Below are 20,182 nucleotides of genomic sequence, written 5' to 3'. Positions count from 1 at the left end.
ATATTTCAGACAATGTCACATTGACAGATTAAGTTAAATAAATAATTTAATAAGGTCTATGACCCTAATTAATTAAACTTATGCATATGATTAATCCCTCTATCAATCCAATTAAAGACTAAAGCAGTCTCATGTGTTTGTACACTAAGTGCCCTACTGAACTGAGTTTTAACAATGCAGCCAAGCAGAATGGTGGGATCAGTCAGAACTGAGTGACCATTATGTAGCTGGTAAGCAGAAAAAGTCTGTAAACTCACCTGCTTGGTGTTTTTGAGGTAAATGTTATATTGCTCAAGATAAATAGTGCTCACACCTGGTTACCTGTGTTTCTCTTGGAGTGTTAATTGCTTCACAGATGAGGTTCTTGTTAACAAATCCTTCCTTTGCAAAACGTCCACTCCTAAAAGACAAGCTCATGGTATTTTGTACAACATGTAACAGGAAAAATATTCATCCTTCATCTTTCTTTCTTCCTCTTAGGAAATACTCAGGAAAACTTTGGGGAAAAAAATAAGATTTAACATCACTGTATTTATTAGGTTCTGAAACAATACACATTCACATCCTTTTGAATACAGTACATTTGGCACAGTAATAATGTTTACAATGAAATAACACTAATGAATGGCAAAAGATTCAAATTACATCCATAACAAAAAAATTCTGTACAAACAAATCCTCAAAATAAAAAAAAACCTACCCCCCCCAACTGAATACATTTTATATTTAGCCAGAACTATTCTGCACATAATTTAAAAAGAGGTAATTTGTAAGCCTTTTTTGGAGAGAAGTATTTTTCACCCTATGGAGAAAAATGTGTTTCCATTTTTTAATAAAGTCTATTTGGGAGAAAAACCAAGAAACAATGGATTCTTTATAATAATAATTATTATTAATAATCTTTTTGGCATTTTGCACTCATTTTACAAAGAAGGAACAGGGAAGATTTTACAGAACAGGCAGAAATGTAACAGAATGTCCATTTTTAAGAATTATCTTTAAAAAATGTTCAAGGTGACAAATCTTCTGATGTAAACCCAATGCAGAGGATCTAACTATTTATATTGAAGAAATATCTGCCCATGCAAAAGTTTTTCTCTCCTTCACTTTTCTCTTAGCATCCTACCAAACATTGCAGGTGCTGAGGCCTCTTGAAATACAAATGTTTGCTAATTATATTCACTTTAGAAATGGGAATACAGACTACATAGCTTGCTTACAAAAGCTTTATGGACACTTTTATTCCTTCAAAATAAATGCTCAGAGTTTTGTGTAAAGGCCTCGTTGTACAAACAGTAGTGCACTATTATCCAAGTCTACTTCACCAGTCTACTCACCTATGGAAAAGAACGCTTTAGCATTGTGATCAGTTCTTGCCTGGATGTCAAAAGCTAACTGTGATGAGAAATAAACAGAGCCAGTGGTGAGACACAAATTGATGGGCAGTTCTACAATATATTTCTAAAAGAGAAAGAAATTTAAACATTGAGATGATGCAATCATTAAGATGTTTCTGTGCTGGTACTCAGCTCCAGAAGCTAGTCTTTTCCCAGTACAAAAGATTACTGAAGATAAATTAAATTAAACTAAAGGCTTGATCCATTATTACACCTGTAGGCCAGACAACACATTAATTGATATATCATAATATTTAATATTTTGAAATCATCATAAGAATATATATAATAATTACACCTGAGTTTTAAAAACAAACCAAAATGGAACTGAATGTTGTCATCAGTAACAGGCTATGAGCAGCCAGATGCAAAACTGACACAAACTAACTCATCTGCTTGTGACCGAGATTATCTCTTAAAGCCAATGATTCACACTTTGTCCACCACGATTTGCAACATTCCTTTCTCTTTTCGAGCTCTATCATATCATAATAGAGTTGAAGAGAACTATACAAGAGATTTAGTATAGCTTAATATATGTCTACATCTTTTATAACAAAAACCTCATCTCTCTGACAGTAACTTGAACCAATACACATACAAGAGTATTGCACATGGACATTATTATAATTATTCTTTCATAGACTAACATTTTAATAGTATGCCTGAACATGCAGCAGTTGATACCTCTATATTCAATGAATTCCACAGGCCTTGCAGCAAACACTATATACAAAATCTCACCTGTACAAAAGGCAAAAAAGCTTCTTTAGTGCCACTTTGCCAATCACAAGTATATATATTTTTGTGCAGCTGGAAATCCATGTGCAACAATTAAAATGGACTCCAATGACCGCTCACTCAGTCCAGTAAAATATATAATAAAATGACCTCAGCGATACATGTACACAACCCCCCCCCCCAAAAAACCAAACCACAGGGTACTCCCAGAAATATAAGTACATAACACTGTTAGCGTATCTACAGGAGGTAACTTCACATTAGTAATATTGTCCACATGAGTTACCATTTCAATTCATACACAAAAAAAAATTCAATTTACAACTTTCAATAATGTCAGTTTGTGAATGTTTGATCTTCAGTTTTTTAACACACTTCTACATAATGCATGTGTAGCCTTATTTTGTGTCTTCTAAAAGCAGATTTCTCTTTAGATTTTAAACATAAAAAACAACAAACACAGTAGTATTATGGTTTTGTAAAAGTGTGCAAAAGTAACACACTACTGAGAAAATAAATATAAATAAGAAATTATTCATCAACTTGGCTACAATGGAAAAGGCAAATTTATAATGTTTATAATTAATTTTTTGTGTAAAATTAACTGTAAACATGTGCAAGCTTGCCATCACATTAATGGTTCATTTAAATGGATATTAGATTTGGTAACATGGATAGTACACCCAATTGCCTGAAAAACTGTAAAATGCCTATATATAGCTCTGTTAAATAGTATAGGCTTTTTATTCTTTAGCCCTTTAATAACTATCCATATAGTATCTATTTCTTGCTTTAAATAAAATTTCAGTTATCTTTGTGACTTTTCTTATTCCTAAGAGTTTTCCGTAAACTGTATGAGGAACTTCACTGAAAGCCTTATTTGATGTGCTTCTTTTTCTGGACATGTTTATTTTAAGTTTGTATCTCACCACAATAAATTCATAATTGAGGATTACACCTCCACGAAGGCAGACTTCTTTGCTTACCAAAGGGCAACATATTACTTACTTGTTCCACATCTGAGTACAGATCTTACCATAACCACCAGTGCAGAAAAAACAGTTCTCACTTTCTTAGCTTAAATACATATGACGATTACAGAACGTGATCTGCTAAATCGCTTTTAATAGCACAGCTTCATTTTCCATGGAAAAGATGCAATTTTTTCCTCTGGGGAGATCTTAGGAATAAAAGAAAAGTTGCAAATATATGGCAGTGTGTTACATCTACAATTTCTGATACAAAATTATTTTGCATTGCTTTGTGAGACAGAAAATAAGAGTGCTTTCAGGTCAGAACATAAAAGGAAAAAAACAATAAATATATACTTTAATTGGGGATACGGGCTCAGGGTAAGAGAAGTAGTTCTTGATCTACTGAGTCTCAGTAATTTGACGATCTCTTCAGAATCACTTCTTGCAGCATCATTCATCTGTCAGCCTAATGTTGTCTATGGCAGTAGCTCTTCTCCAAAATAAGAGAACCCTTTAAATTCTTCTTGATTGATTTGTTTTATAATTGTCTCATCCACTAGCGTTAATACTGGTTCTTCTCGTGTAAAGTCTTGATCAAAGTTATTTACATCCCTTTTGGTTTTCTGAGAAGAAAAATACAAATAAAGTGAATAGTAAACCAGCAGAGTAAAATAAAAGGTGTTCTCCCTCCTCTCCATCCCACCTGAAAGGCTGAACTTTCTGGAATGATTGAAATAAAAGAGGAGCTACTTCACACAAAGAATAACAGACGTATGAGAGAAGCTACAGGAGCAAGTACTATACATGAGTTCAGGAGAGGCCACAGAAGCAGTACTATAAATGATTTCCCAGAGACTCACAGGTCTCTGACAGGCAAAGGAATAGCAGTATGATGATAAAGCAGGAAGCTGAGATTAGGACTAGTTTAAAAAAGGCTTTGGCACAGTAGGTGGTATGGCTGTTTCCTCTTAGGTTTGAATATAATGATATCTCATTTCAGAGGCACAGAGTGAACTGATTTAACTGATTTCCCCACAATATAGCCTACCATTTCAAGTTAACTGTTTCTTTATATCTGGCTACACTCAGCTTTAAAATCAGATGTAGACCTCGCAACGGCTCTCAGTCCAAAATCCTTGAGCTCCACATTGGCATGTCAGATTTCCTAATGCAGCTGAATGTCATTCAGAGCACCACGGCAAAGTGTGAAATTCTGGCACCAGAGAAATCCACCTCAGAACTCCTCTTTATTTCAATGGCATCAGGATTTCCCTGTTGAAGTCTAAAGCACTTTGCTCTTTCAGTGAAGTTGAGCCAACATAGTGCAACTGTACATGTTCTGGTTGGAATAAGATGTATTAACTAGAGACAGACTTGGGGAGGCCGACTCGTTGTCCTCAGGGCACTCATGACAGGGACTAGCTGTGACCACTTACATGTAAAAAAACTTAAGGCCGCAGGGGAAAACATTCCCATGGTCATTCCCTTGAGACCTGCACTGTTCATGTTTTCCATGTTAGCAGCATATTTCAGGCATCTACAGGTTCAGGGAATTGGAACAAGCATTTTCCTTTACACTGCCTCTTTTCTCTTTGTTTCATGAAATCTAATGGTTACCTGAGTGATACTTGATGGAGGCACACTGACACATTGAAAAGTTTGTGTCCATCCTGTATATGTCTGAGATTTAAGATGATACCAGAAATAGAATAGCTATTTGACTTGTAAAGTGATACACCATAAGGTACATTAACATATTGCAAATGGAATATATGCTTTCTTTCAATGTAGGTAAATTTTCCTATAAAATGTATATATAAATGTATTTTCTTCATCAGCTTTACTGAGGCACTAAAACAAATAGTTTTCTTTCTCACAATTGTAAAATGGTCACAGCAACCTTCACCTACATTGCCTGTAAGAACTTTATAGGTATAGGGAAAAAAAGGTCTATATAAATGCAAGAGACTGTCACTTGTAAACCAAGTACTTTCTAAGTCCAGGCAACCAAAAATCCACAACCTCTATCTACAAAATTCCACTAAAAGGAAAAGGAATATGAACATAACAAACACATATATATTTATATGTATGTTTATATTGTTTACATTTGTAGTATTTACTTCGTACATAAAGACTGGACATAAAAGTGTATGTGACCCATATACTCTGAACTGCATAAAGGATGTGGGATATTCCTTTGGGCTTTACGTTTTCTCCCAGTCATTTGGGCAAGTACTGCAAAATAAGAATGAAATTCCATATGAATTTTTAAATGCATTACATTACAACTATGTCTACATTCTTCTTGTTCCCCATGTCCTACCGTAGTATTTTCACACAATCATACAATGAATTTTGTACAGGTATAGTCACTAAAGCAGAAGGAGGTAAGTGAGTATTTGTAGAAAGTAGTATTCAAATTCAGAACTGTAGTTACGTGCTAGAGAAACGTGACTACATTCACACTTTAACCACTAGCTATCCAGGGCAAATAAGCTCTGGACTAGCTAAGAACAAACACAATATATATTATTTTCAGGTTTTCATGCTGAACCTATTTGTGAAAAGTGTTATTTCCTTGCTGAAGCTAGAAGAATAAGATGACAAATTCCTCAAAGCCTATCAGGGGCAATTAATTCCCAATAGCTACTTTTTCCAGAAAACCATCACTACGATTTGTGAAGGTGTTAGGTGAAAAAGAGTGCAGATCAGCATATCTGACAAATTGTCCCAACACTGGTGTATCTAAATCCTATTGATTAAAAATAATTTTACTTCCAGTAGAATTTTGAATCCCAAACACTTCTGAAACAACAACCAAAGGTATTTGCTTAGATTTAAAAGCCTAGCATGTCTTAAAATATGCCTTGAAGACCAAAGAAGGAAATAGAACTTTTTACTTTCTCAGATTTGTAAACAATTCCATGTCTTTTTGGCAACATAGATGTAAATCACCCAATTTATTAACAGGACAAGTATGGAGCAATCTAAGATTGCAAGGACACGCTAGCAAGCCTTTAACTAACCAATTGATGAAGTGAGATTAAATAAATCACAGGGAACAAAAGTGAGTAGATTAAGCCATACAAAACAAAAGGTAGAGTTCCTAACAAGTGCTTCTTTTCAACAGAAAGATTTATTTGAGAAACCCTCCTTAGCAATTTAGGCACTTTCTTCCTGAAGCTATGGCTGTTTTGCAAGGCCTCATCTGGTAAGATGAAACAGGTCTGGCCACATTTCTGCTACTATTGCTATTTTAATGTAGTTGCACTGTGAATACTCTATAGGCCAACAGCATGAACCAATATATAGCTGCAGCATGAGGGCTCAGGATGAAGGTATGAAGGGCTGTGGCTGTCTCCTAGCAGAGAAGCTGAGAAAAGAAAGAAGATCTACAAGGTAGGGAGAGTATATGAAGGAAACAGAGTGCAGCTATTACCCAACTTTGAACATTAAAAAAATCATGAAGAAAAAAGGAAAAATATTTAGATTGGCTGGCAAACACATAATTAAAAATGCAGTAATTAAATGGGTGGGATTCTGTTTATTTAGCCTGCTGCACCTTGAGACTTTGGGACACATTATTGTTAACTTTTTTCCAGGTAAGACTTTTCAATTTCAGATGACTGAAGAAACTAGGGTTATTAGGAAAAAAAGAACCCCCAAAACCACAGCTGTCCACCCAAACACACAGCAATTTGATTAGGTTTCAGATGCTACTTTTTTCTCTCTAGACTACCTGAACACGTTGTGTTCAGGATGCGTCAATGCTACGTGAGAGCAGGGGCACAGCAGCTGCCCAAGAGCTTCCAACAATAAGTGCCAAATTCCACACTGCACTGAAACTGCTCTACTGCAGGCAGCATGTGCACAGTCCATCTGACAAAGACCAGCAGCAGTGCCATGGCGCTTGTAATGACTAAAAATGACATGACTCCAATTCTAAATCTCACCTGAAAGATGACTTCTCCACCAGCATGGTATCTCGCATAGTGAGAAGGAATAGTGACTCACTATGTCTTGTGCAGAAAACGGGCTGGCTAGTTGATCTTTTTTTTCTGCCAGCAGTATGAATGCTTCATAAGTCTCCCATCTGAGCATTGACCTAGTGTGACCTGCTTATCCTGGGAGGCATGGTGGACTTGCTTCATGTGGGTGATATGATCTGATTAGATGTAACACTTCTGCTACAGAAACAGAACCCCTTGAATTAATAAATATTAGCATGACCTACTACCCATCAAGGATGACAATTTTTAGGTCAAAGTCATGTTTTATTCTATTCAAAGACTACTGCTTCTGTTTGAAGAGCTAAAGTTATCGGAAATTTTAAAAGACTATCTCTTCATAAAACCCCATTTAATCAGCTTTCCTAGTTGGTCTGTATAACTTTGGACAAAGGGATATTGTTTTATGAGTCAAAATGCTTTTTTTCTTAAATCTCTTCACATAATTACTAAAAGATTAAAATGAACTTCATATGCTATTAATAAGCACACATGAAACAGTGGTTTTCTGAACCGGTTTTATTTTCACTACCACTTCAATAAAAAATTAATTTTCTACCTGCAGTCACAGATTCAAGCTGTAAAAAAACCTCCAAAACATGCTTAATAAGCCCTCCAGTGTCAAGGATTACCAACCTTGTCTGTTAATGATTACTAAAAGACACTATATGAATTGCAACAGTGAAAAAGGAAATCTAAGTTGGTGGTCTTATCAATGAAAATACATTAAGAAAGTTAGAACTTGCCATTCCTTCCATTAATCACATGAACCAAATGTGAATGACAGAAGCCTTTGGTATTGAAAAGCCACAGAAATCCTTGCAAGAAGGCACCTGACAGACGATGTTCCAAACCAGGGAACTCAGCAAAGCTTGGGCACCTCATCAGCTGTGTCATGAGACCAAGAGGCTCAGTGGACTCTCTTCTACTTGACAAGGATTAAATTAATTCTCCAGCTTGGAGGCATTAAGAGGTATCTCTCTTTACTCCATTATTTATTTTCATTTGACTTGCAGAAAATGCAAGCTCAATGGCTCCACTAAATTGGGCTGGAATTGTCCAGCGGGTTCAAAGGCTACTCAGAGGAGGTGAAAGAAAGATGGAGGTGGTGCCTAGAAAACAACAAGGCCACAAAAGCCTAGGTTTTCCTACAAATTCACAATATGCTGTTTAAATATAACTATAGGAATCCTCTTTAAACCAATTAATAGATTTCTGTTTAGTTTAATAGAATGAGGAGCTAATCCAGAACAGACAGCCAATACAAGTAAGTGAGGCCAGAAATGATTATAACAATGAACCAGTATGTTGGAAGAAAAAAATATTGTGCTGTGATATTTTTCAGTAAGTGGACCTTTTGACACAAAATATATACAAAGCTCATCCATGATTTTCTGTCTGAGAAACTGTCAGCACAGAAATGCAGACACAGATTGGCCTTTCTATATCACTGAAACATCTTTAACTTTACTCCACTGCAATTTTCTGTCAATAGCAGTGCTTGATGCCTCTTCACATATTTTCAAGCCCACAGTGAAATCCTGGAGTTTGTCATTCATTGGGGGACCTTCACTGGAGAACCCTTCCAGTGCAGCGCCCAGCTGTACCAGCAGCACATCAGACATGCAATAGGCACATTAAATCTGGTCAGGAAGCTGCTGCAGCTTTCCATGTGCAGCTACAGGGGCATGGTACAGCAGTGCAGTAGGAACAGGACACGGCGCAAGAGTCGCACCTTCTCATATGTATTACACGGTATAATTTAATTCTATCCAGAATTCTGCTTCGGTGAGAAATAAATTATTCCCATGTTTGACACAGTATCATCAAGAAGAAATTCTCAGATCAGGATGATCAGAATTTAAATATTTTGTATTTATCTCGTCACTGGTAAGATTTTCAGATTATTTTGTTCAAGACAAATGGAAACTCAAGATATCAAACAAACTGGTTTGAAGCACAAGGTTATGTGGCTAACCTCACATATCACTGTCCTCTCATTCACCTCTCCTTATTATGATAACAAAAACCACAGCACAGGCAGAGATCACTTTGTACCAATGACTGGATCTCTTTTCATAAAGGTGTAGTAGTTTCTAAAAAGTTGAGACCTGTTGAGCTGTAATGAGCACTCACGTTTGCACATAACTGATTCTACATATACAGAAATTCAGTATGAATACTGTGAAAGAAACAGGCTGAGAAGCCCAACACTTTAGGCCTGTCTTTTGTTTATCCTGGTGATGCCTCTTCACAGTATTTGTATGCCCTGAGAATCTGTATCAGTATTAGAAGTATCTCCTAGAATGTCTTATTTCAGAAGAGATGAAATATATGTTATCAGAATAACTTTAAAAATTATTAAATTTTTTCAGCATGTTAATTGCTCTATTCACATATGGAAGAATTACAACACATCAGCCATAAGCTGCAGTATATGCAACTGAAGGTTACAATGATAAAAAGGGGTTTGAATCCAAGTAGTTTTTACAAGTATACCAACATTCAGTACTTCCAAGCAGAGGGTGAGATTTTGTGCTCCTAGGTTATGCTTCCATTAGATGTAAAGGACACCAAATTAAGAGAAAGAAGTGGAAAAAAATTCCACTCAATAAAGATGTTAATAGATAGTGAAACAGTATTTGAAAAGCATGCCAACCTATGCAGTCCACAATTTAATCTGTTATAGAGGTACACAGATATTTAATAAACACCAAGCTAATTCACAGAACTATGAATTTTAAAAGGAATCATTTGTGATCCAGTAAACTGAAACCACCTTTATACTAAAACAGTATGTAACTTTCCTAGGAATGTGAAATGGGTCAAGAAGGAAGGAGGAATAACCTGAATAATTAGGGGGTACAAACTTTCAACAACTACACAGCCAGGATGCCAGTCTTAGTATTCCACTTTTGCACAGCCTTTCTCCCATCCTTCACTCCAAAACCACCACAACAAAACAAACATCAAGGCAAACAAAATCGAAGCTCTGCAGGTTCACTGACAACCACCCCATTGTCATCTGGGCAATGAACCTCATCCAGAAGGCGTCGCTGTAAAACTGTTGTCCCCTATAGTCATACCTGGGACTAGTTTTAGCATGAACGAGTACACAGCACTAAAGCTATATATACCGAACCTGCTTTGTTCATAGCCTGATTGCTAAAGCACAATAATTATCTCTGTGTAAAACATTGACAGAGATAGTTTTCACAGGAGCTGCAGGTTAGGTCAGCGCTACAGGTCCCCACCTGTGGTTAGTCCTTTACCCTCAGGATCCATCTTGTCCACCTTATCAGGGCCTGCTTCCATTAGGACTTAATCATGAGATAACCACTGCTCATAAGCTACGCTATGGTAGAATACATGCATTTTTTAGAGTGAAAAATAATGCAGGGGAAGAGTGCCAACTTCTGAATTTCTACACTATATTTTTCCCTTATGGTAGGTTTCTCTGAGGGTTTAACTACATGGGAAACAATTTTATATTTCTTCTTGGGGTGGGGAGGAAATACGAGAAGAGAAAGTAATGGAACAATCATATGAAAATACCCTTCATCTGCAACAATGCAACTCTTACTGCAAATTTTATGATCCACTCTGTAGCACAGATTTTATATGTGTGCCTCTCTAATTCACATTATATTGGCAAGCCTCCATTGATACCCTCAACTGCTCTAAGGTCATCATCACCAATGTCACCTCCCCTCTTACATACTGGCACACATCCAAGATTAGTCCATTTCCGTTTGTGTTCTCCTGAAATTGCATTTTAACCATTGTTGTTACAGCAGAGTTACAGTAGTCAGGGCTGGTGCACCTGTGACATGCTAAACCACCTGCTGGCAAGTCCTCAAATACATGTGTAGAAGCCTTTTTGTCTTCTTGATCATTAGCACTTTAGCACAAAGGACTGGCTATACTCAGAAAATGGAGCTGACTTGCAAAGAAGAGAAAAAAGTGATGCAGAGAGTTGGTAAGTCTAGGTCACATGTCCCTAGAATTCCAGTGGCTTCCAGGAGACATCCCATAATCACTGAAAAATTACCCAAATACAGACAGTCTAGCAGTGCACTGAGATATTTGACCAGATTTATTCTGTAAAAGATCAATAGGATTACTTTGCTTTCCATTCTTTAAGGAATCACAAAAAAATGGAATAAATTAAGGAGAGACTGATGCTAGTGAATAGGTGAAAGATGTAATAAAATATTTCAGGACTCATATCTCTACCATGTATCCTGAATAAATACTGACCACCTGTATTTCCAATGTTTTATTCTGCCTACAGTCACCTATCCCACTTAACTACAGAAAAGTAACACACCATGGAAACCTTCCTGAATATGTTAAGAAATTACAAATATATAGCAATATCTTGTGATTCTGAGCCCCTCCTCTATCGGGGAGGCATGGACTTGTGCATTGTGACACTGGATGCAAAGAAACACCACGGCATGGAAGGTAATAGCAAGCATGTAGACTGGGAGCATCACTCCAAGACTCAGCTACACACTAGAATGGTCTGCACTATACGCCATAGAGCAGGAATGCTACAGGGTTTTTGGCAAGACTGCCTTCTTCAAAACATTTTGGGAAACTCATACTCTTTGATGATGATCTCTAGCTCACTAAGAATAAAGCTTTTAGTTTGACATAGGTAAGGCATATGACAGGCTTTCATACAGAGAAATGGTATAGCAGGTTTCACCTTATACAAATGGAGAAAGCTACACGGTGATGGTTTAATTCTAAGACTACTGAAATGTTAGAGATCATATTTTGAAGTCTAATGATTATTTTTAAGCCTTTGCAAACACAGATTAAAATAAAGATATACGTGACTTTTTAGAACGCAGCTGAAGCTGCACATACTCATACAAACTACAGACTGAAAAAAAAAAAGGCATTGCACAATTATGCACGAATGCCTACTACTTCTGCATCTCAATATATCTCCTTTCCACCTTTCCTCCGGACACTGGAACTGCTTTTTTGGAACACAGTTTTATTAAAAGAGTGGATAAGACATAGCAGAGTTTGTAGTGACATGGGTTTCATTCTTGGTTCTGCTACTGATCTGCTTTGAGCTTGAGTAATTTTCTACTCACTATGCATCTAATTTTCTTCCTATTTTTGTTCTCTTATACATGCATTGTGATCTCTCTGTCTATCATTATCTATGACCTCTTGATTGTCTCACTTAAATGGCTTTTTGCACAGTGGGAACCTCGTCTTGCTAGGAACTCGAGCTGTTATTGTGGACCTGAGGGCACAAATTCAACTTCTCTTTCTTCTTGCTCTTGTCAAATATAAACACAATCCTTCAGAGAGTAATGGGCAGTCATGATCTTCAACTTCTTCTTTTCCATACTCCATAATTAGGCAAAAGCAATCATTGTTCTGTAGGTCCTTTGCAAACAAAAATATGGCGTGCAAATCAGGGAACAAAATCTGTGCTTAAGGTTTTTCATAAATTTCTACAATGAGTGTTCCACTCATCCTGCATAATTTAAGCATATGAGTCCTGCAGCATGCTGTTTAGAGGACCAGTACAAGGTCTGTGCCTCCACAGTAACAAAATCCCCTGTAACAGCACAGCGGCATAACAACAGGAAAGCAGCAGTTAATGAAGTGCTAGGATTCCTTCTAATTTAAAGATGCCTTCCCTGTCCTGCTACTGAAGGTAAGTGCCTACACATCAGCTGCTTCAGTCTACCATCTGCTTATTAGTGCATATGTCAAAGGAATTAAGTTTTGCACTAGTATGCTGAGCTGTGAAGACATACACTGACAGATTTTTGCTGCTGATTTTGGGTGAACATCCTAGTAAGACACTTTTTAACTTTATGCTCACATTAGCATGGTATACTGCTAATACAAAAGGTTCTCCACGAGAAATTAACCCAAAGCCAAAGCTGCTCTTCTACTCCGTGTTCACCAGACTCCAGCTGTGAATGGGACTAGTCATAGAATCATAGAATCATAGAATCATTTCGGTTGGAAAAGACCTTCAAGATCATCGAGTCCAACCATTAACCATGCCCCCTAAACCATGCCCTGGAGTACCCTGTCCACTCGCTTTTTGAATACCTCCAGGGATGGTGAATCAACCACTTCCCTGGGCAGCCCATTCCAATGTTTGACAACCCTCTCAGTAAAAAACTTTTTCCTAATATCTAACCTAAATCTCCCTTGCCTCAACTTGAGGCCATTTCCTCTTGTCCTATCTCCAGACACCTGACAGAAGAGACCAACACCCACCTCACTACAACCCCCTTTCAGGTAGTTGTAGAGAGCGATAAGGTCTCCCCTCAGCCTCCTCTTTTCTAGACTGAACAACCCCAGATCCTTCAGCCGCTCCTCATAAGACTTGTGCTCAAGGCCCCTCACCAACTTGGTTGCCCTTCTCTGGACATGCTCCAGCACCTCAATGTCTTTCCTGTAGTGAGGGGCCCAAAACTGAACACAGGACTCGAGGTGCGGCCTCACCAGTGCCGAGTACAGGGGAACAACCACCTCCCTGTTCCTGCTGGCCACACTGTTCCTGATGCAGGCCAGGATGCGATTGGCCTTCTTGGCCACCTGGGCACACTGCTGGCTCATATTCAGCCGGCTGTCAACCAGCACGCCCAGGTCTTTCTCTGCCGGGCAGCTTTCCAGCCACTCTTCCCCAAGCCTGTAGCGCTGCATGGGGTTGCCGTGACCGAAGTGCAGGACCCGGTACTTGGCCTTGTTGAACTTCATACAATTGGCCTCAGCCCATCGATCCAGCCTGTCCAGATCTCTCTGTAGAGCCTCCCTACCCTCAAGCAGATCGACCCTGCCTCCCAACTTGGTGTCGTCTGCAAACTTGCTGAGGGTGCACTCAATCCCCTCATCCAAATCATCAGTAAAGATATTAAACAGAACAGGGCCCAACACCGAGCCCTGGGGAACACCACTCGTGACCCGCCGCCAACTGGATTTCACCCCATTCACCACTACCCTCTGGGCTCGGCCATCCAGCCAGTTTTTCACCCAGTGAAGAGTGCACTTATCCAGGCCACAAGACGCCAGCTTCTCAAGGAGTATGCCATGAGAGACAGTGTCAAAGGCCTTGCTGAAGTCTAGGAAAATAACATCGACAGCCTTTCCCTCATCCACTAGGCGGGTCACCTGGGCATAGAAGGAGATCAGGTTGGTCAAGCAGGACCTGCCTTTCCTAAACCCATGCTGACTGGGCCTGATCCCCCTCTTATTCTGGACTTGCCGTGTGAGTGCTTTCAAAACAAACCGTTCCATAATCTTTCCCGGTACCGAGGTCAGGCTGACAGGCCTGTAGTTCCCCGGATCCTCTCTCCGACCCTTCTTATAAATGGGAGTCACATTGGTAAGCCTCCAGTCCTCTGGAACCTCCCCTGTTGACCAGGAACGCTGACAGATGATAGAGAGTGGCTTGGCAAGGACCTCAGCCAGTTCCCTCAGTACTCTTGGATGGATCCCATCAGGTCCCATAGATTTGTGAGTGTCCAGATGGCGTAGCAGGTCCCTAACTAATTCCTCCTGGATTAAGGGGGGTATGTTATGCTCTTCATCCTTACCTTCCAGCTCATGGGGTGGAGTACCCTGAGGATGACTGGACTCACTACTAAAGACTGAGGCAAAGAAGGCATTAAGTACCTCGGCCTTTTCCTCATCACTGGTTGCTACGTTCCCTTCTGTATCCATTAAAGGAAAGATATTCTCCTTGGGATTCTTTTTACTGTTAACATATTTGTAAAAACATTTTTTGTTGTCCCTTACGATAGTGGCCAGATTTAGTTCTAGCTGAGCTTTCACCTTTCTAATTTTCTCTCTGTATGATCTGACAAGATCCCTGTACTCCTCCCAAGTTGCCCGCCCTTTCCTCCAGAGATGATAAACTCTCCTTTTTTTCTTAAGTCCTAGCAAAAGCTCCCCATTCAGCCAGGCCGGTCGTTTTCCTCGGCGGTTTGACTTGCGGCACATGGGAATAGCCTGGTCCTGAGCCATTAAGATTTCCTTTTTAAAGAATGTCCATCCCTCCTGGACCCCTTTGCCCTTCAGGACCGTCTCCCAAGGGACTCTCTCAACCAGTGCCTTGAAGAGGCCAAAGTTAGCCCTCCGGAAGTCCATAGTGGTGGTTTTGCTGACCACCTTCTTTGCCTCACCAAGAATTGAAAATTCTATCATTTCATGGTCACTAAGCCCAAGACGGCCTCCGACCATCACACCTCCCACCAATCCTTCCCTGTTCGTAAACAACAGGTCTAGCAAGGCTCCTCCCCTGGTTGGCTCACCCACCAGCTGTGTCAAGAAGTTACCTTCCACACACTCCAGGAACCTCCTAGATTGTTTACTCACTGCTGTGTCGTATTTCCAGCAGATGTCTGGAAAGTTAAAGTCCCCCACAAGGACAAGGGCACACGATTCTGAGACTACTGCCAGCCGTTTGTAGAACGATTCATCCGTCTCTTCAACCTGGTCAGGTGGTCTATAACAGACTCCCAGCACAATATCTGTCTTATTGGCTTTCCCTCTCATCCTCACCCATAAGCACTCCACCTTGTCATCAGAATCGTGTAGCTCTGAACAGTCAAAACATTCCCTAACATAAAGAGCCACCCCACCACCTCTTCTACCTTGCCTGTCCCTTCTGAAGAGCTTGTAGCCATCCATTGCAGCACTCCAGTCATGGGAGTCATCCCACCATGTTTCCGTGATGGCGACTAAGTCATATCTATCCTGCTGCGCAATGGCTTCCAGCTCCTGCTGTTTATTGCCCATGCTGTGTGCGTTGGCATAGATGCATTTGAGCTGGGTCATCGAATCCACCCCTAACATTGGCACGCTGCCCCCAGGCTCATCTCTGGTGCACCTAGTTTTATCCCTTGCCCCCTTCGAACCTAGTTTAAAGCCCTTTCTATGAGCCCTGCCAGCCTTCGACAAGTCTTCGCTTTTTTCTGATAAATTCCTCTCCACTGTCTGATAAAGAACCAGACGCTACTGCTTCTTAAATCACCTGGTGTTTTGCCACTGGCTTTTAATGACATCAGAAACAGGCCCAACCCAGGAATATTATTTATTATCTGCATTAATATAAAAATAAAATATTTCTGTTTGAACGCTTAAGAGTATACTATAAGTAACCATGATAAGGTGATTTCACTTAATGGTTTAGATTACCTTCTGAAAATTGCACTGGAGATTAAAGCAGCCAAAAAGTGAAACAGGATTTGTCTTATTCTAAGGAAGCCCAAAAGGAAAGCAGGAACACTCTGGCTGCTTATCACTCCATCCCAATGGGCACCACTTAACAATGTACGTTCGTTTAACAGATGGTTAAATGAACCTAATTATTCAGTATGAACAGATTTTAGTGCTATAAGACCAGGACTCAACAAAACCAAACAAATACTGCTGGATCCCCAGTACAGAATCAAAAGAAGCATAACAAAAGTTGCTTAACTTATAAATTTTTGGGAACCTGCAGTAGCTTTCAAACTTCTGTAATTCTAGTGTTGTGGTAATCACAGCTAAAACCAGCTGCTGCAGGCACTGATGCTGAAGAGAATAAAAAACAAAAACCAAGACTAACCGAATGAGCAAATTCTGGGAAAACAGAAATTTGTTCGTCCAAACAACCCCGAAATCCCTTAAAAATACCAGCTCACTTACTCTTGATTTCTCTAAGTTGTGATACAAGCTGCATATAAACTCCTCGAAAGCCATATGCTTACACTCTGAGCAAATTTAGTGGTTGTACAAAGTGCCAAGCTAGTTGAAGCTTTGGAAACCAAGGTCCTTTACTTTGTTGAGGGAACAGGCAGAAATGTTACAGACTTCTCTGCCCTGCCCAGCCACATGCTAGGCTGATTGGTATGAGCTACATTGCAGGTGCTTATGGTACTGCTGCTCACAACTGTCTACTGCAAGCTCAACTGAGATCTTGAACTTCATCACCTGCCAACAGCCAGTGCTTCTCAATCACCAGCGATCTGGCTAACATTTAAACCAGTAGCAGAAAAATGTAACTTTTATGAACCAGCTGACATTAAATATTCTAATTCATGATACCCTGTGGCAGTGTGCAAAAAGTGTTGGACTTCAACCGTTACGGCTGTTTGTAATAAAAAGGCTGTCCCAAAAGTCCACATCCATTTTTCTTTAGTTTTTCTAAAGGATATATGTTAACCATTCTGACAAATATAGATTCTTCCCTGTTTCTAAACCTTTTTTTTGTACACCAGTATTAATCACCACAGTGTCACTCTCAGAAGAAAGCCCACTGTTTTCCTATGCCTGGAATGCCTGCAGCAAGTGGGGAATACATAATGTGCAATGTTTAACAATGGTACATGAGAGTCTGAGGTCCCAAGATCACTCCCCAGTGTTTCGTCTAAGCAGTAACACTTCATGCAAAAGCATGCAGTATAGCTCCTTGCGTGCCCATCTGCTAAATGCTCATTGCCATGCACTGATGACTGAATGGAAATATATTATGAAACTGAAGGGACACCTCAAGGTTATTAGGCCTAAAAATGGACCTACCTTGACATTTTCCCCATATTGAAGGCCTTACCTTAAAGAGGGACATTCACACTGAAGCAAACTTGAAAAGAGAGAACATTTATACAAAAAGAAATTTACTTGGCCTGTAATTTCCTATGTTCCTTCTGGTGCTACTGAATGATACTGCATTTTACAGGGCTTCTTCCCCACAGTGTAAAGGCAAAGTCATAATTCTGCACGTATGACGATACAATCCAGTCATAAAAAAATAGAGGTGTGCCAAAAAACCCCACCAAAACAGTATCTTGACTTCCCAACACCAGGTTAAAAATCCCTCATTAAAAAGTAAAAAAATCTTTGCCTGTTAGCAGTCATGTATGAAAACAAATTTGAGATTATAAAACTTATGTTTCAAGCTAATATATTTGAAAGTTTTCTCCAGAAACGCAGTCCCTCTTTAAGGATTCCAGCCATATTTCACAGTAAGCAGACGGTTGCTGCAGCAATTTAAACACAGACCTCTCTAATTGAACACATTTTTGGGAGCCGTTCAGTGAGGCACCTACCCATGAGGCAGGTGTGGCCTCTGCCTGTTTGCCTGTGCAAACAGGCCAGCTGCACACTCTGTAGGTGCTGATTTGTATTTGCTATTTATTACCCAGTTTCCAAACACTGTGGACATCCAGCTTGTCATAAGTCATCAACAAAGGGTTGGTTGCCAAAATTTTACCAGGTTTTCACTCATTTAGGGGAGGGGGAAAAGAAAATTCCCAGTGCTCACTGACTCCAGTTGTAACCCACAATCATTGGCTAGGACTAGAATTTCGTATTTGGGAATGATTTTATTTCAAATCTTTGCTGCAGCGCAAAACTGAAAGAGAACACATTGCTGGCATCCTTAAGTCAAGACTTAACAAGGGAGTTCAGGTTCACAAGGAAACTGCATACAGACAATGTGGCTCAGATAGTGATAACTAAGGAGGGAGGGACTTTGATAATGGTTTATGATTATCTTAGAGTTACCGGAGCTGAGAGGTGAAAATTACTGTAGGAAATTTGAGACTGAGGATCGAGATGAAATCTGCTAACACTGAGGTCTGGTATAGCATAGAACACTCTTCCAAGGGAAGTGCTACACGTTCAGTCAATTTAAAAGCCAGGCTGATCTGGAGCATTTGGTTTTTAACAGTTCTTAGTCATATTTCTTTGCTGTCACAGAACTTTGCGTTAAGCATCCTGAGATTGCCACAGAGTGGAAACTGAGGCATGAAAAGGTTGGCTGATGAACCCTGGACCACACCATGAGTTTCTAGAAAGTCTGGTAGAAGAACTTCTGTATCTTGCAATTCTCGGGTCTCTGGTTTTAGCTGCTAGACCAACTCTCTACCCTCAGGAAGTCAGAACTGAAGAAAGAACATACAAATATTCAGAAAACATTCTCAGTGATATAACTGCAGGAATGGAAGAGGCTGCAAAGCGAAGGGAATCACATTAGATGAACTAAATGGGCTGGCGGCAGCTGCTGCAAGATACAGTTCTGCAATAGACTATCTTGTTCATTTTGTTTCTAATGCTCTTGAAGAAAGCAAGCTTTTAAAATGGAAAATGAAGAAATTATGAATGCATAGAGAAAATTAAAATAATGTATTGTTCTGTGAAAGCTGCACATTCACAGTAAATCATAGTAATGGGATTATTTTGTTAACTTCATCTCCATAAAGCCACACTATGAATGGATAGCCACAGGCACTGATAAAGCCATTAGTGATGAAACTTTGGCTTAACTGCTGAAAAGAAATACATATGGCAAACATCTGTTTTACCAGGCTTTGTATTACCCTCTGGGTCAGAGTTCTTCAGCTTTTTCATGTTGAGGACATCTTAGTCAAAGTCTCAAATGTTCCCAACTCTGACAGTTACAAGAGGGTGGATGAAAATGACATGTCTGTCTGTTTGCATGCACGTGTTTCAAGGATTGACAGTGAAAACTCAGCTTGAAAGGACAGGAGTGTGCCTGTGGTGAGACTGTCCTTGCTACACAGTGCCTAACAGCTTCCTCTGTCTCACAGCTCCTTGCACCACACTGAGCCACTGTGACCAACAGCATAAGAAATACGAGAGTGATTTTATTGTGCTGGTCTAATTCTACAAAAACCAAGAAGAAATCCCTCAGAGGGATGGAACACCTCTCCTATGAGGAAAGGCTGAGAGAGTTGGGGTTGTTCAGCCTGGAGAAGAGAAGGCTCTGGGGTGACCTTATTGCAGCCTTTCAATACTTAACGGGGGCTTATAAGAAAGATGGGGACAAACTTTTTAGCAGGGCCTGTTGCAATAGGACAACAGATAAGGATTTTAAACTAGAAGAGGGTAGATTTACACTAGATATAAGGAAAAAATTTTTTGTGATGAGGGTGGTGAAACACCAGATTGCCCAGAGAGGTGGTAGATGCCCCATCCCTTGAAACATTCAAGGTCAGGTTGGATGGGGCTCTGAGCAACCTGATCTAGCTGAAGATGTCCCTGCTCATTGCAGGGGGGTTGGACT

At 39.7% G+C, this 20,182-nt stretch overlaps 1 protein-coding gene across 1 annotated transcript in view; it reads right to left on the bottom strand.

Annotated features, from left to right (window-relative positions):
- Positions 1 to 511: 511 nt before the first annotated feature.
- The window catches only part of PRKCE (protein kinase C epsilon), a 320,579-nt gene continuing 300,908 nt past the window's right edge, over positions 512 to 20,182 (bottom strand). The window contains exon 15 of the mRNA XM_052806142.1: positions 512 to 3,735. Coding sequence (XP_052662102.1) covers positions 3,589 to 3,735 — 147 coding nt within the window. The 3' untranslated portion in view covers positions 512 to 3,588. The remainder of the gene's footprint in view (positions 3,736 to 20,182) is intronic.

Source organism: Harpia harpyja, chromosome 13, assembly GCF_026419915.1.
Source record: "Harpia harpyja isolate bHarHar1 chromosome 13, bHarHar1 primary haplotype, whole genome shotgun sequence".
NCBI lineage: Eukaryota > Metazoa > Chordata > Aves > Accipitriformes > Accipitridae > Harpia > Harpia harpyja.
The sequence above is the reverse complement of the archived record's forward strand: the minus strand, read 5'-3'. Positions and strand labels throughout refer to the sequence as shown.